This window comes from Ziziphus jujuba, chromosome 9, assembly GCF_031755915.1.
Source record: "Ziziphus jujuba cultivar Dongzao chromosome 9, ASM3175591v1".
NCBI classification, from domain to species: Eukaryota; Viridiplantae; Streptophyta; class Magnoliopsida; order Rosales; family Rhamnaceae; genus Ziziphus; species Ziziphus jujuba.
This window is the reverse complement of record NC_083387.1, coordinates 29,566,580-29,584,043: the sequence shown is the minus strand read 5'-3', so window position 1 is coordinate 29,584,043 and position 17,464 is coordinate 29,566,580. Positions and strand designations below refer to the sequence as shown.

At 26.8% G+C, this 17,464-nt stretch overlaps 1 protein-coding gene across 7 annotated transcripts; it reads left to right on the top strand.

Annotated features, from left to right (window-relative positions):
* Positions 1-6,535: 6,535 nt before the first annotated feature.
* Positions 6,536-10,586, top strand: LOC107403504 (uncharacterized). Of its 7 annotated transcripts, none has more exons than XM_048480938.2 (7): positions 6,537-6,878; positions 6,965-7,092; positions 7,248-7,337; positions 7,433-7,557; positions 7,742-7,941; positions 9,280-9,509; positions 10,232-10,586. In XM_048480938.2, exons 4-7 carry the CDS (start codon positions 7,463-7,465, stop codon positions 10,508-10,510), a joined length of 804 nt encoding a protein of 267 aa, XP_048336895.1. In that variant the 5' UTR covers positions 6,537-6,878; positions 6,965-7,092; positions 7,248-7,337; positions 7,433-7,462; the 3' UTR covers positions 10,511-10,586. The 7 variants fall into 7 exon arrangements, with proteins under 7 accessions (XP_060676502.1, XP_048336895.1, XP_015865882.2 ...); XM_016010396.4 differs by having other exon boundaries at positions 7,220-7,337; XM_016010399.4 differs by lacking the exon at positions 6,965-7,092.
* Positions 10,587-17,464: the final 6,878 nt, after the last annotated feature.

Here is a 17,464-nt window from a genome sequence, read left to right as displayed (position 1 = left end):
ATTGTCTCACATTTCAATTTGCATGAAAAGTTTTTCAAAATTTACTTATAAAATGGGTGACATTATAACAAAGTAGAAATATAAGTCATGAAGCAGTGTTCTTATAATTTCTGAAATTAAGATAACATTTATGTGAAATTAAGGTTTGAAATTTCGATAGAAATATCGAAAATTTAAAATATAAAAATATTTATAAAAATATCAAATATTAATAAAAATTGATGAAAATTTATTTTAAAAATAATAGTTTTTATTAAAATTTTGACATTAGCTTATTTAATTAATTAATTGTCAAATTGACTATTAAAATTATAAAAAATATTGAATGGAAATTATAATTTTTTTTATTCAATCAATTTTTAATAAACATTAATATTTAAAAATATATTATTATTAATAAAAAAAATTAAATAATATATATTTAATGAAATTATTTATTAATTAAGATATATAGAACAATTATTACAATTATATTATATTTTATAAATTTTGTTTCAAGATTATAAAAAAAAACTTATGGGTGGTTGAAAATTATTTATATATTCCTCATTTCCATTTTAAAATATAAAATATGAAAAATAATTATTAAAAAATATATCACATTAATAATATTTGCATATGATTAATGATATACCATTGATATTGAAATTTTAAACTTTGATTTGCAGAAAATATAATTCCTACACATATTTCAATTTTTATTTACTTTCTAATTTTTATTTATTTTATAATATTTATATAAACATTAAATCTATTATTGTAAAAAATAATAATAGATAGGTATATTTATAAGTTATGATACTAATATTCTCTAAGAATATGATAGGTAGATTTGGCTAATATCATTTTGGACATTATTTGTTAAATGTGATTTTTTTTTATTTAATTATTGAAAGACAATTAAAAGTTCAAAATAATTATCAATAATATTAATTTGGCAAAAAAATTTACTAAACATTAATAATTTTTATAAAAAAAATTTGATAAAAAAATTTAACAAAAAAATCATAGATATTTTCAAAATTTCTATGGAAATTTATGAAAATTTGATGGAAATTATGGATTTCTTAACAAAATTATGAAAAATTTGATGTAGATATTATAATGAAAATTTTCATAGAAATTATAGAAAAATATTAAAAATTTCAATAAAAATTATAAAAATTATATTTATTTCCACTTGAGAGCTAAATTTTCTTTTGATGTGTTTAAAAAATAAAAATTTTATGAAACTTTTGAAGAACGTTTCGATATTTTAAACTATATGTGAAACTAATAAAACAAAGGAGGTGCCACTATAATTTTCACAAAAATAAATGAGCTTTTTTATTTTATTCTTCTATTTTACATCCACTTATCCTATCGATTTCAATTCTAATAAATTTATATAATAAATATGTAACAATCTACAGTTATTATTGATGATACTCTTATAATTTTGACAATCAGTAGAATTTTAGAAGCTTATGTATGTTTCCTCCATACCAGATAGGGTAAATATCACTTTACCCTCTTTATTTGAATTTTTTGCACAAAGGATATTTATTTTGAAAGTGTCATCATAGCCCTTCCATATTTCATTTTTAGTAATGTTATACTTATCATATTTGTTTACTAAAATTTTAATAAATAATGTCGTGATAGTATATGAGTGGTTAATAAATTATCCACATCCTATAATCATAAAAGGAAAAACCAATTACATAATACCATATTATTTTTTATTAAAATTTTAATACACAAATATATTTAGTGTGGTATTATTGTTTCGTTTAGTTCCTTTTGCTAATCAAATTAGTTAACTAATATATTTTAATCAAAAAGACAATTTTAACCCCTTTTTTTTTAATTTAAATGTACAAGAAAAAAAGAAAAAGACAAACCAAAATTTACAAAGACTAATTACAATTTTTTTAGTTATTAACTATCCATTATTTTTTTCAATATTTATGTCTAAAAGTAATTATGAATGAAACTATAACTATCAATTGAAAACAAATATAAGATATAGAAAAAAAATAATAAAAAGGTTTAAAGTGTCACTTAAGTCGACCATATTAGTCTTCATAAAAAAAAAAGTCAACCATATTAGTTAATTAGTTTGATTACTAAGGGGAGTAGAGTAAAATAAAATGAATTGTAAAGGTTAAAATGAAACAAAAATGGAATATGAAGGACTATAATGATATTTTCCGAAATAGAGATGCATTTATATGTGCAAAACAATCGTCAACGACCACAAAAGTGATATTTACTAGATATTATTAACCCATCAACCGATATTCTAAGGTTTTCTAGAGTTTTCTAATTAGTTAGCTTGCAATTGATCCAGAAAAAAAAGGTGAAAAGCTAAAAGCAAACCAAAAAAAAAAGAAAAAGAAAAAAGGTCAAAAGCATGAAAATAATAATAACAATAACAATTCATTTGAAAAAGGAAAAAATAATAATGAGGTAAAAAAGAATATTAAGTTGAAAATAGAGAAACACTAAATTAAGTTTTCATTGTTTTTAACGTAAAAAAATTAAGTTTTATGATTGGCTATTATTATTTATGTTTTGAATCATCAAATCTCTTTCATTTATTATTTATTAATTTCTTTGGTTACATTTCATTCAATTGATCATGAATAAATAAAACATGACGTTTTTTTATTATCAAACTTTAATTTAAAATTTGTGACGTTAATTGGACAAAGAATTTGTCTTTGTTAATTGATGTCAAAGTAATTAAAAAAAAAAAAAAAAGAAGCTAATAACATGTCTTTTTTTTTTTTTTTTTTGGGTGAATAGCTAATACCATGTATTATTTCTAAATTAAATGAGATTTATTCATGATCCAAAACAAACGGCAAAAATACAAAATGTTGTAAAGCACTTGAATATTAATGACCAACTGTGTTGGGCTTGTCATCAATTAAAAACTGTAACAACTTGGCAAAAGCTAATCGTCATTAATTAAAAAAGTAGAACTTGCAATTTGCCAACTATCATCAATTCAAAAAAGTTTTAAAATATATAGATGAGTAATTGAATGCTAAGTTTGATTAATCTATCGACTGCAGATCAAATTAACAAATAGAAGAAAAAGAAAAAGATTTATAATTAAACTAACACGGTGTATTAAGTAAACATCATTTAATTATATTGGAAGCCGATCAAGTTAGTTAGCTAGACTGTCTTGTTTCTATCTTGGTGTTGATTAGTTCAGAACAAATGACTTTTGTAGTTATGTACCAAAAAAAAAAAAAAAAAAGACTTTTTATAGTTTCCTTTGTTTTGGGGCTTTATTATTATTATTATTATTATTATTATTATTATTATTATTGAGTTTCATTATCTCACATAAAATGCAAATTAAAGTTTAACATGCGTTTAGGCACATATTTATTTGCACTCGTTAAAGATGATTTCAATTAACAAGTACATAAAATCGACTCATCTAGCAAAAACACTTAAAATAAAAATTAAAAGGCTTAGGTAAGTTTTAATTTTAGAAAAAAAAAAAAAGAAAAAAATTTCTATTTTTAGCGCTATCTGCAACAAAAGAAAACCTACAAGAATCAAAAGAAAATTTCAGGTGTCACTAAATATAATTATACCTCGACACTCTCTCAGCAGACTAATATGTTAGATCTTGAATGAATCAAAAACTTTTTTTAACAATTCAATGATTTTTTTTTCCATATTGATATCTCAAACCCACTACATTTTAGTTATCAATATGAATAAAGTTAAACTATTTTGATAGCATTTCCAAACTCTACTATAAAATAGTAAGATATTTCTAAAGCCAAAAGAAATAGCATAGAACGCAAAACAATGAGAGGCAAATTAAAATTTATGGTTTTTTTTTTTTTATGAATAATTTTATGGGTTTGTTGAATCTTACTAAAAGAAATAGAATATTTAACATGGTATCTTTTTTTGGTATCTTCTTTTCTACTGGCAATTCAATTCAACTATTATAATTTTTTTACCAAAAAAAAAAAAATTAATAATATGATTTTTTATTATCAAAAAAAAGAAATTAATGTGATTTTTTTTAATGGTAAACTAAACTTATTTTTTTTTATATATAAAAAAAATATTAGCTTTGTTATTTAAATAAGACGTTATTGTTTCGATTTCCCTAGCTTCAGTATATATCAAAGTAGTATCAGGACAATCCAAATGGCAAGTTTTGGGTGGCCTGTAGTCTCTCTATTTAATTTATCAGAAAGAATAACAATAAAAACTTTAATATTAAAAAAAAAAAAAAAGAAAAAAAAAAGAGAGGTTGCATTATCTACCAACCAAAAACGGATTCTATGGAATTGAAGTAAAAAATGCTGATAGACCTCTCTCTCTTTTTATTATTATTATTTGAGATATGAACCTTCAACTCTTATACATGTACAAGAAAGTCTATATGACTTTAAAAATAAAAAATAAAAAATAAAATAAAAGAAGTCTTTGTTATTTGAAACAAATTATAGAAAGTCTATATTATTTGAAATAAATGTATAACTAGCTTTTAATGAATTCAAACAAGACCTCCAACAAATTGGAGAATCGTGTGGGACACTGCTACTTATTCAATTTGATAATTGAAAGAGTATTCAATTTGATAATTGAAAGACTGTCTTCTTTTAAAGTCCTTTCAAAATTTTCCTGATATAAGGGGACAATTTATAAATAATTGCTACTATATATACATATATAATAGTGAAATACCAAATGTGTGGTCCACCAGTGGCTACGGAAGTGATTATAAAAATATAAAATGAGAGACTATTTAAGAAAGAAAGAGATTATAAAAATAGAAAATGAGAGATTCAAAATAATGAGAAAATGACTAACTGTGAAGCTATAAGATATCATACAATAGGAATTTCCAAAAAAAAAGGAAAAAAAGTAAAATTAGTCGAAATCCAAGGAAAAACTTATGTTAAGCTTGAATTACTTGAGATAAAATTTAAAAAAAAAAATGATTAGTTGGCTTGCATTATATTATTGTTTCTTTTTAATCCCATATGAACCACTGCAAAAATAAGGTAACACATGGAACCTTGTCGTTAAAATTTGTCAAACATGATCTGCTTTCTTAGCATCCTAAAAAATAAAATGAAAAAGAAAAGAAAAGAAAAGAAAACCATGATCTGCTTTGTGTTTAGTGTTTTCCGTTTTACATATTATAATATTGTTATCCTAATTAAATTATATATATATATATATATTTTTTTTTTGGCTAGTGTGGCTGTTGCCCCCAGGCACCCCAACCCACCCCATAGACTCGAACCTCAGATTCACAGGCCAAGGTTGTAGAGCTCTGCCACTGGAGCTCCACTGCAAGTCATTGGATTATTAATATTCTCATTAGATAAATATTGATGGATGTCCTGTCTTAAAGGCACCCATTTATTTAATTGCTATTTTTCAATTTAATTATTGCAATTGGATATGAATTGATGCAGCAATATATGAATGAATGATTTACAAATTAATATAACATTTTTTTCTCAAAAAAATTACATTTTTTTATTACAATTTAATATAACTTATACTAAATGGATGAATAATTACTGAACTAGGCTAAAATAATAACATCCATGCATTATTAATATTCATGGGAAATCTTTCATTTGTAGAATTAGGAAACGGTATTCCTAAGAAGTAAATAAATAAATAAACTTCTTTTTCTTTTTTTATATATATAGAAAAAGACTGATATATAAAGGACTAATAAATAAATATATTAAGGACTGGTACATTCATTTTCTTCCATAACCGTTTTATAAAAAATATGGATAATTATAAAATCTATCATTTTCTTTTTGCTATACTCTGAATTTGTCCTTCACTTTTACTTTGCTTTCAGAAGACGTGGACGATTTGTTTAAAACCTTTTCAATTCTATTATATTTATACCGAATGTAAGAAATGTAAAAGAAATATTCCAAAAAAAAAAAAAAAAATCCAAAAAAGCTGGGGGTAGGTGATGGCTTTCAATTAACCCCATACGCAATAAAAGCCGAAGCAAAAGCCTTCAAAAAAAGTAAAAAAGAAAGGAAAAAAAAAAAAAAAAGCTGACACGCCATGGAAAGTTGTTGTACATTAATTTACTAGCTTACTTTATTTTAATTTATTTTCCTTATTCCACTCAAACAATAAAATAAATAAATAAATTCCTTCATCCACTTAAAAAAATCAATTTCGGGTCCTTTTTTTGGGTCCAATCAATTTCAGGTCTAGCTACTAGATCTTGTTCCACCATCAACAGCGATTATTTATTTATTTTGGTTCAATAAAAAACTCGCCAAAAAGTTTTATATATTATAAAAATTCTCCACTAATACTGATCTGTTACAAAAATGCTTTCTAAAGTGGCACTTTTTTGGGTCCGCCATTCATACCGTCTTCAATGGTTCTCATACAAAAATTCAGTGAACCTTTCATATACATTCCATGACCCCAAAAAAAAAAAAAAAAAAAAAACCAAGTCAACCTTCTTTCCAAAAACCAATTGACTATAAAAATGGTTTGCCAAATGTGATCCCCATGAAAAATGTTTTAACTGAGAAAAAATACATAAAAATGTGATCTTTGTTTAATATAAGAATTATTGATTTTTTATTTTTTATTTTTTTATTTTATTTTTTTGCTTCAAAGTATTGATTTTTTATTTTTATGCTTTATGATAAACCAAATACAGATAGTTTTCTGATTTGTTTAGTCTCCCAATAAAAGGAAATCCAAACCCGTAATATGTTCATCCTATATATGACCGTGTTCTTGGCTGAGTCAGATAAGTTTTCTGATTTGTTTAGTTTCCCTATAATAGGAAATCCAAACCCGTAATATGCTCATCCATTCTATGATTGTGTTCTTGGCTGAGTCAGGTAAAACCTTTATCTGGGTATTTTGTTTTTTGTCTTTAAAGTTATCACCAAGAGATTGATCTGAGAATGAAATTTCTCTCTCCAAGCTGGTGGCATTGTTCTTTCTAAAGCGAATGCTTTTCCTCCTCGTTTCTATCCTTATCGTCTGAAAAGGCGGGCTTTAATGGGCATTCTGTGGCTGATACCAAGTATTGGATATGTGGAGTAAATGCAAGTATTGTGATTTTTTTCGACCGTTTTAGTTTGCTGGTTTTATATACATATACTTTTGTATGAATATAACGAATTTTCAACAACTCTGTTTTTGTTACGTATAATTTTTGGTTTCTGCGAAATTTCAGATTGAGTTTCTTCTTTTTGATTCCACAGAAGACTATGACTGACTCACTGACTTGACTGCCGTGTGTCTTTTCTTTCACACCGTTCATATTTAAGTGGGAAACGCACTTTGGGTTGTTGGTGATTTCTCATACCAACTTTCTTTTTTTGATTTCTTTATTCTGTTTTTTTGGGTTTGATTTGATTTGATTCTCTGGAATTTATTACATAAAAAGGGGTTTCAATCTTTAAAGTGATTCTGCAAGATGGGTAGTTCTGGTAGGAAGAATGTTTTGCTCACCGCTAATGGAGACGATATTTCTCAGAATTTGGCTTTGCATTTGGCACAAGGGGGCTGCAGGTTAATTCTCAAAATCTTGTATGAATGTCATTTGCTTTTTGCTTCTGGTTTGCAGAAGAAGAAAATAAATGAATCAGGAAACTGTTACTATTTCTGGGTATTTTTCTTATGGAACAAACAAATTGGTTTGAATTTATATATGAATTTAAAGGGTCCTTTTCTTTTTGTTTTTTTGAGTAATTAGGCTTGTTTTGATGGGAAATGAGAGCACTCTCCAGAATGTTGTCAACAAAATTAAAAGTTCTGTCGAGGGTGCGGACAAGGTGGAGGTTGTTGGTCTAGATATGGAAGAAGAAAAAGAGGGGGTTTTCGAGGAGGCAGTGGAAAAGGCGTGCAAAATTTTGGGGAATTTGGATGCTTTTGTAAATTGCTATGCTTATGAAGGTATGCTATATATTCTCTCCATTGGAAACACAAAATATATTATTTAATATAGTTAGTTCATTGAAATGGTTATGCCAGTTTGGCCATTTATATAATCTGGGTTTTCAGTGGCTTCTTTGTCTCAGTTAGGAAGTTTGTTATTATATTATAATTAGTCTGAAACTCATGTCTACTTGCTGGTCTAAGAAAATACTCCTAGTATGGTATACTCACAGCTTAATAATTAGAAAATTTTGCTACTGAACCAGACGGTTTATCAAGAAGGTTGAAGTGGGACATATTGACTTTGTCTTCGGAGCTATGGATATGAGTGTTAATGCTATATTACCTATAGATCGACACGCATACACCATAATGGGCTTGATTCAAAGAGGAGTCAACTGCACCGGAAAAGTCAACCACTTTTTAGACTAGCAAGTTCCCAAAGAAAAGCTGCATTAGATTGTAGGTATTTGAGTGGAAACAAAGGTGGCTTTTTAAGTCAATAGCGGCTTTTAAAGTAAAGTCTAGTCTAGTTACTCCAGTTGTTGAGTTGCTTACAGTTTTTGATAATTTGACTTTCAGATAACCAAAAAGTGGCACATGAATTTTTTTTTTTTTTTTTTTTTCTTTTCCCTTTAGTCAATATCCTAGCTAGTGGGTTTTCAGTAGAGGTAAAAATATTTTTTATATCTTGTTTCATATGTCTGGGGTTTTAGACTGACTGTGAACCCTGAAAAAAGGTATATAATGTTTGCTAAGTATTTATGCAAAGGTTGTGGCAAATTCAGGAGCAGGGATTAGAAAGACAAGTTGGTGGACCAGAGACAACTAGAATCAAAACATGATAAAAATTTCTTGTTTGTCTGTGCAGTTCTTGCTAAGCATGACTTGTTAGTGATGGTTTATTTAAAAAGGAATGGTTTAAGAGATTATTTTCTTTAGAGAAAAAGAAAAAAACTGGAAATTACATGCTAGAAGAGAACACCACTCCATGCATATGGGAATACAGAGGAGAATACCAAGTCTATAAAATCACAAGATGTAGAATAGGAATGACAAACATCAGAGAGGATTGTAGGTGGCAAAACAATATGAAGACACTACAGAAGCTGCCAATTAAAACAATTACTGGTTCAGTCTTGAAGATCAGAAAAATTCTGATAGATAGTCGCAAGTAACAATGGACAAGATAGTATTGATGTTATGCAAATTGACAACAACCTATTTTGATGCACATTTTTCCATCTACGTTATTTTTTTATTCAATTGTAAACGTTATATTATTCTAACATGAAGAGTGGCTTGTGTAGTATTATAACTGAGCACAGATTATTTGCTTCTGATTATTTGAAACAGGAAAGATGCAGGACCAGCTACAATTAGCTGAGGATGAGTTTAAAAAGATAGTGAAAATAAACTTCATGTCTCCATGGTATTTGTTAAAGTACGTTGGCAGAAAAATGGGCGATCATAAATCAGGAGGCTCCATTGTATTATTGACATCGATAATAGGCTCTGAAAGAGGGCTTTATCCCGGTGCTGCTGCATATGCTTCATGTTTGGCAGGAATACAGCAACTAGTTAGGGTATGTCAATGTTTCATCGCATATTCACATATTCTGGATGCAAATACACATACAGACAGTTGTTATCAATTTTTTCATGAACCATACAGACTCGTTGTTATACATTTTTTCATGAACCATCTTTTTATAAAATGAGCTTTTTAATGTCCTGATATCCTCGATTCTTCTGGTATTCTTTCATGGCCTTGTGAATCTGTTTTATTTCTTTTTAACTGGGTTTCTCTATACCTGGCTGGAGCTGAAGAAACAAAATCATAGAACATTTTCTCAGATTAACATCCTGAATCTGTTAATTCAATCAAGTATCTATCAAATAAGCTACTTATGTTGTACAACAAGAAATGGGCAAATTAACTTTGTTGTTGAAATGAACTGTCTAAGGCCTTCTTTTTTTTTTTTTTTTCGGTAATAGAACTCTCTAAGCTTTTGTTTGTGGAAATTCTTGAATTTATTCTTAAGGTCGGCCCCAAAAGCATGGACTTGCATGGTGCTATATATTGTTAAATAATCTTGTCAAACAACGTTTTTTAACTTAAACCAGCTCCTAGAACTCTTTCCGATATGTATACAAATTACTTTTTTTTTTTTTTTTCCGATAAACAGTATGCAAATTACTTATATATATATATATATATATGTGTGTGTGTGTGTATACTTTTCCCATCATAATGTACATGAGATGTCTTAAAAAACAGCCTCTATACATGAAATCTAATTTTCAGGTATCAGCTTTGGAGATTGGGAAATACAAGATCAGAGTGAATGCAATAGCAAGAGGTTTGCAACTTGAAGATGAATATCCAAAATCAGTGGGGAAGGAGAGGGCAAAGAAGATGGAGAAGGAAGTGGTACCAATTCAGAGATGGCTAGATGTGAAAAATGATTTGAATTCAAGTGTTGTGTATTTGATCAGTGATGGTTCGAGGTATATGACTGGCACTACAATCTTTGTTGATGGAGCTTTGTCTCTTGTGAGGCCAAGAATGAGGTCTTATATGTAATTCTCACTCTCTCATTTGACTAGCACAGCCTTTTTGGTTGTCTCATTGAGATTTATTTTATTTTATTTTTATTTTTTTTGGGATTCCAACTTGGGACCTTTTGCTCTAAAATGGTGGCTTTGCCATTGTCCCAAAAAGCTTATATGTCTCCTAAAGTCATGTGAAGAAATAATAATATCAAAGCAAAAAAAAAAAAAAAAAAAAAAAAAAGAGCAAGGATTCCCTGTTTTTGTGTTTTCTTTTCTTTATTCAAAGACAAGTAATTGTCTGACCACCTTATAATCTCACATTAAAGATGCAGGTTTTTCTTTCTTTTGAATATTCATAAAGGTTTTTGATATATGGAACAAAAATGATGTCAAAATTCTTCAAATGTCCAAATATAACTAACTAAATAAAAGTATTAATTGATGAAAAAAATTCATTCATATGAACTTTTTTGAAAAAAAAATAAAATAATTTTATGGTATGTGAATTTAAGTAAATGTTTGATTTACAAATGATAGTAAAAAACTTGCTAATGTCTAAGGATAATTAATTTGATTAAGCAATTGAACTCAAAGTAGAAACTTATTATATATTACATTATATAAATTAATTAGATGACAGGAAATTTTTGTCTTGCTAGGAATGTTTGTCTTGAATGCTTAGAGTTGGAGAGTATTTTAAATTCGATTTTTATAATGTGACCGACTTATATATTCTATCAAGTTTTTTTGAACGTGATTCACATTGCTTCCACTAGTTTAGAGATTTTTTTTTATTTGGAGAAATGTGCTTTGAAGAATCTATCTCAAAATTTGTTTATATAAAATAAAAGTGAAGGAATAATGTGATTTTTTATTTTTTATTTTTTGAAAGGCAGATATAATATGTGAATATTATAAATTTAAAAAAGAACAACCGTTGCCTCCACATGGCGTAGAGGCCTTCCTCGTTATTTCCCAATGCGCCCTCTAATCTGAATTCCATAATTAAGTTTGATTTATTTAATTATTTTTTAAAATATTGTCTATAAATATATGTCACTGAAAAAGTTTAAACTTAAAATTTTTTTTAACATGTTAAACTGATGTGTATCAAAACATTATTAATTTGGAACAACTTACATGTAGACTTGCAAGCCCAAACAAGTAAGTGGGCCTGTCTGGATTCCCAAATTCAACAATCGGCCCGAAATTTGCCATAAGAACCTTTTTCGCTATATATATATAATTATGTTATTTATTTTATTATTATTATTATTTTTGAAATAAAATAGACTTTGAAATTTGAGTAATTGTGCATAGGTATTATGAAAATTATCTGACGATAAACCATATTTCATTGAGACTAACTAATGCACATTAATATCTCTATACTTTATTTATTTATTTTTTTTTATCTCTTTTAAATATATTTTCCATTTTATGTTAATCGCATAATAAATACTTAAAAGATTGCCACTTATTTGAATTTTAATATTAAATTTTAATTGAAGTGACATTTTCAATATTTAATGTGTTTTCATTTTATATTAAGAATGTCCCGGACATATCATTATTATAAATATATATATATATATATATATATTATAACGAAGAAGGAAATTTAAGAGTTAGAAAAATAGTAGCTTCGTAATTAAGATATAAATATATATAATATAGATAGCTCTTACTATTTCAATATGTAATTTTGGGTTTTTATTTTCTCCTTCAATTTTTGATTTGTAACAAAAAGAGGAGGGAAAAAAAAAAAAAAAAACCTAAAATCGTGCACTATTTTGTTTTAAATGGAGAAATGAGACAAATACAATTATAGTCAGGTGGCAACACATTCCTTAATTTTCTTTTCGCATTTCTCTAATGTATGAAGTTCTAGATTCAAATTATCCATATGATAAAAAAATCATCCAACTATTATTTCAACGTAAAACGTAACTAAAAGTTTGAATCTTCAGAGGAACTAAAATAAAATTAAGAACTATAAGTAAAAAACTTTTCATGCTACACGGTAACTAAATATTATTTATATATATAGAGAGAGAGAGAGAACTAATTCGTCAAAGGTTAATGACTAGACAATTAATAATAATGCACATATTTTCAAACTTCGGATGCCAAGGAGCTTTTCATATTGATAGGTAAAGCTATACATGCTTTTTTCATTATCAAAATGATTATAGACGGAATATTTTCTAATTTCAAACTTTCTTTTGCTTGTGCGTGATTAATTAGTGTCGATGGACGGCCATAGTCAATCTCGTGAACTAAATACCTTTTATCTTAATCTTATGACAGTTTCAACTTTATACATATATATATATATATATATATATATATATATATATATAGGAACATTGAATGTGCTAAGATATCTGATTAAAATCTTTTAACAAATTATTTTGACTTTTAATTGGACACATTTAAAAGTGGATAAGTATCGACAAGTTAATTTATGGTAGTTATTCCAATGATTTATACTATTAGATCTATATATATATATATATATATATAGTAAATATCTTTTAATAAATTATATGTATATATATGGCAAATATATTTTAATAAATTATGTTGCTTTAAATTGGGCATATTAAAGAGTGGATAAGTATTAAGAAGTTTTTATTTGTTATCTATGCATTTAATGAGCAATACAATATTTATTAAAAATCTTTGTCAAATATTTTGATGTATGAAACAAATACCATATATATTTATATAAATGCTATTTACTTTTAACTTTTGCCTTATAAGATCTTAGATTTTGTTATTGGATTATATATAAGAAAATTAGTATCTTTAAGGACAAATAATACTGGTATGCCATTTGATGTAGTTGGTATTTTATTTTCTTTAATATTATTTTTTTTACATAATTTTGTGTAATCTATCTATTGTAAATATTAGTTAATAATAGAAAAAGTGTTAATTGCACTGTAAAATAAATTTTATACAGTTATATAAATTTTAAATTTCTATAATACCCTAAACCAGTTTTTCTCTAATATAAATTTTCTATCCTTTTGGAGCATTTACAAAGTCAAAATTCAATTAGTGCCATATGTGAAATATTTGCCATGTCATGACTGCCAAAATTTGATTTCTAGCTATTGCCAAGTCGATGTTCTTTTTTCTCCGGCAAATCTTCTCCTCTTCTTTGTACTGGGTGCTAGGGTTCCATTATTGATGAAGCTTGAAAAAACAAAAAATGTAAAATTTTAACCCTTCAGTATTTTCAAACTATATGGAAAAATGTGGAAGCAATGAGGAAGCTTCATCGGAGGTCAAGGCGTTGAAAATTGGTGGTCAAATCCATGGTTGGAAAGCGAGAAATTAAGCCTAAGAATCTAGACGTGAAACTGAAGAAAGATTCGTGGACGAAAATTAAATTGTAAGGGTTGTTGGAAAGATATGGAGATGGGCAAAGAGTGGTATAAGAAGAAATTGAGAAAAGGAAGATAAAATTTGAATCTCTTTCTAAAGAAAAAGTACAGTTAACAGAGAAACTCTATGAAAGAGTTTCAGATATTGAAAAATATTAAATTTTCCCCATTGCTAGTCGAAGACCAAAAAATAAAAAATAAAAAACAAAAAATTGAAAATTAATAAAAAAATAAAAAATTTGAAAATTAATTATATTGAAAAAAATAAATATGAACATTTTACTAATTTAAACTTTTATGAAATCGTATAAAATTATTTTTGCATTACAAAAGCATTGCAAAAAGAATTATTTTAGTGATAAATAGAATTTGTTAAGCATTTAAATTACTTATAAAATTAATGGAGAAAAAAAAAACACAAAATTAACACAATTTTAAATTTTTTCTCTTTTCTTTTAAGTTTATAGTTGTTTAAAATGTAAAACAAATTATAATTACCACTGTTTAACACAATGCAAGTAAATTATGCAAAATTAAATAGAAAAAATAAATATTAACCATATTAGCAAACGACTTCAATTTGCTTTTTATTTTTTTTGGGTAAATAATATTAATGCATTGTTGCTACATTAAAATCAGATTTATGAGGATTAGCATCTGAATAATTTTTTTAATTAATATAATACATATATATAGGGCCAATTCCTTATACTAATCACATAGCTGACTTTAATTAGTGTGACGGAAGAGAAAAATAGGAATTAAATGAAGAAAAAGTCCCTCCTTAATTGATAGGGATTGGAAAATATACATTTGCCCCCATTCTTAATTGTTTTTCACAAGATTTAGCAAAACTAATGAATTGGATTTAGTTGTGTGGAAAAGTATTCTGTTTCCTAGAGACCTTTAAATCATACGTCTACTACATTGTTATTACACGTGTCAAATCATCATTCAACATCAAAGAGCTAAAGCATGTAAAAAGTTAAGAAAATTACTTTTTTTAAAAAAAAAAAAAGGGTACCAAAGATATTACTAGTATAGATATTTTTAAAAAATTATTTATCATATATATATATATATATATATTCTAAAATTTATCGTGCATAGTTAATCATTAAACTTCAGCTTTCCATTTTTTTTTTCCCTTTTTTATGAGTACTTTTAAGAGTAATAATGAATATATAATGTATTGTAGGTACTCAAGTAAGCAGTATCATTTTGTTGTCTTCATCTTAGGAGTGAGATGGGGGACTTCAACCCAAAAAAATATTATGTAGCTTTCTAACTAAATTGACCTACATATATTATCAGCATTGTCATGTAATTGCGTAAGGATATATATACGTTCATATTTCTTTTTCAGTTCTTTTAAGTAATAATAGAAATTGAAGTGAGTTCCTATATCCTCAAGGGATTGTTGGAGAGGGTGTGCATAATTCTTTGTATTTTGGAAGATAATATGAGCTTATTTTCTCATATATAGGTTTATGGGCTTCTTATTATATGCATGTGGAAGTTTTTCCATGATATTCATGATAATCGCAAACTTAATTCATGAACAACATTTGAAGTTTGTGTTCTTGGATGTAAAATTATTCAAAACTAGTCTATTACAAAGATAATATTATCATCATCCTAATGATAATGTTATATGAAAATTTATTATATTATCAAGGATGATATTTTAGTTGAAGAAAATCAACCAAACTATCATACAATTTAAAATCGTGCTTCAAATGTTGATACCACCTGTTATTTCTTCAAAAGATCTCATATTACTTAAGTCTATTATACTTCTAGAAATTGGAGGTTTTTTTTTTTTTTTTTTTTTTTTTTTTCAACTTCAACTTCAAAAATTTGAACTCAAATTAATTCAGGTGAGAGGCCCTATATGGACTTACTATAGAAGTGTCCTTTTGATGACCCAAAATAATTAAAGATGTATTTCTCTCGATCAGTCATAAGCTTGTGTTCATATAACTCCATATCTATTATATATGGAATTAATTAAGTTAAAGTAACCATCACGATGGACATAAAAGAATTGGAGATTCAATTAATTCATTGTACCATTTTGCAAATATGCTTATCTCTTTAATTCCAAAACTTCAAAATAAGTGTGTAGATAAAGATTTTCTGTCTTTTTTTTTTTTTTTTCATTATGTTGTATTAGTGATATAATATCTCATTTAACTTATGTAGGTTTAAGAATTTAAAAACAACTGATTTACAGGGGTGGCAACATCTTTGTTAGAGGAAAAATATAAATGAAATGAAAAATCCAAATTCTATAAACTTAAGTTTTTAGAATTAGTGATATTTCAATATAGTATCAGAGTCAGATATCGAAAAGGTTCTGAGTTTAAAACTCAACAACTTCACCCAAAATAAAAAAAACAAATGTAAGGATTTTAAAGAGAAGTCCAAAAGAAACGGGCCCATATTTAAGGAGAAATGTTAGAAAAAAAATATAAATAAAATGAAAAGCCTACTTTCTATAAGTTTAAACTTTAAAAATTAGTAATATTTCAACAAAGTCTCTATGCATTCCTAATAAGATAACACATTTTTTCTTTGGAGAGGGTTAATCATGATATTTTACCTTGTAAAGGGAATCTTTTTAGGAGAAAAAATTGCAATTTCTGGTCTTTGTGACCGTTGTAATATTGGAGGAGGAGGATTGGGTCCATGCACTCTAGTGTTGCGGTCCTCGATCGAAGGATGTTTGGAAATTGACGAATATTTTATGGAGTGTTGAGTGGGTTTCACTTTCCCTCTTTTTTTTCTGATGTATATTTGCGTATAGCCTCTAGTATTTAGTTTTCTCTACTTTTTGAGCTTGAACGTTATGGGCACTATTGCATGGTCTCTCTGGTCCAAACGTAATGAAAGTTTTTCATATGGTCATAGTGGACGGTCTAGTCAACAGATTTTGGAAGGGGTGGATCGATGCTCTTCATGAAGATTATAAAGCTATGAAGAGCATTTTATTGAAGAGTAGTGTTTTATTTGATGATGGATTTGCATGTTTTGCTGAATCAGTTTCCGGGCTTTCACTTGTTCTTTCTCTCCTCATCGTAGTACGAACGCAGCTGCTCATGCTTTGGCAACAATTTGGTTTTTGTCTTGTGCTCCTTTTACTGTCTGGTTTACGTTAGAAATGGGTCGCAGGTGGCTCACTAATATTTTATTTTCTGATCAAGTAGCTATTCACCCTTTAATATGACAACCTCTTTCTTTCCCAAAAAAATAAATAATAAAAATAAAATAAAACAATTTTTTAGGACACTTCTCAAACCAATTTTTTTCTATATATATATTAAGTTAATAGAAACTTGCATCAGAATGAAATAATAAATTAATGCTTTTTCATTTGGTGGAGTTTGACTTGACAAAAGTACACGACACTTCATTTGAACGGCAAATCTTCAGAATTAATTCCGGAAAGCCAGCATGCATGCCTAATGCTTTGGTCGTAGATAAGTCTAATAGACCAGAAATTCCTACCAATTTTGTTGAATCTTTAAAACCCAATTAAGGATTTTTCAAGTATTCAATCTTCCCACACAATCTACTTATATATGAAA

Excerpts from the sequence above, each read along its gene's own strand:
- LOC107403504 (XM_060820519.1), top strand. The coding sequence starts at position 7,463 with ATGGGTAGTTCTGGTAGGAAGAATGTTTTGCTCACCGCTAATGGAGAC. Across the intron at positions 7,942-9,279 it reads AAATTGCTATGCTTATGAAG|GAAAGATGCAGGACCAGCTA; the intron begins GTATGCTATATA and ends TATTTGAAACAG. Across the intron at positions 9,510-10,231 it reads GAATACAGCAACTAGTTAGG|GTATCAGCTTTGGAGATTGG; the intron begins GTATGTCAATGT and ends TCTAATTTTCAG.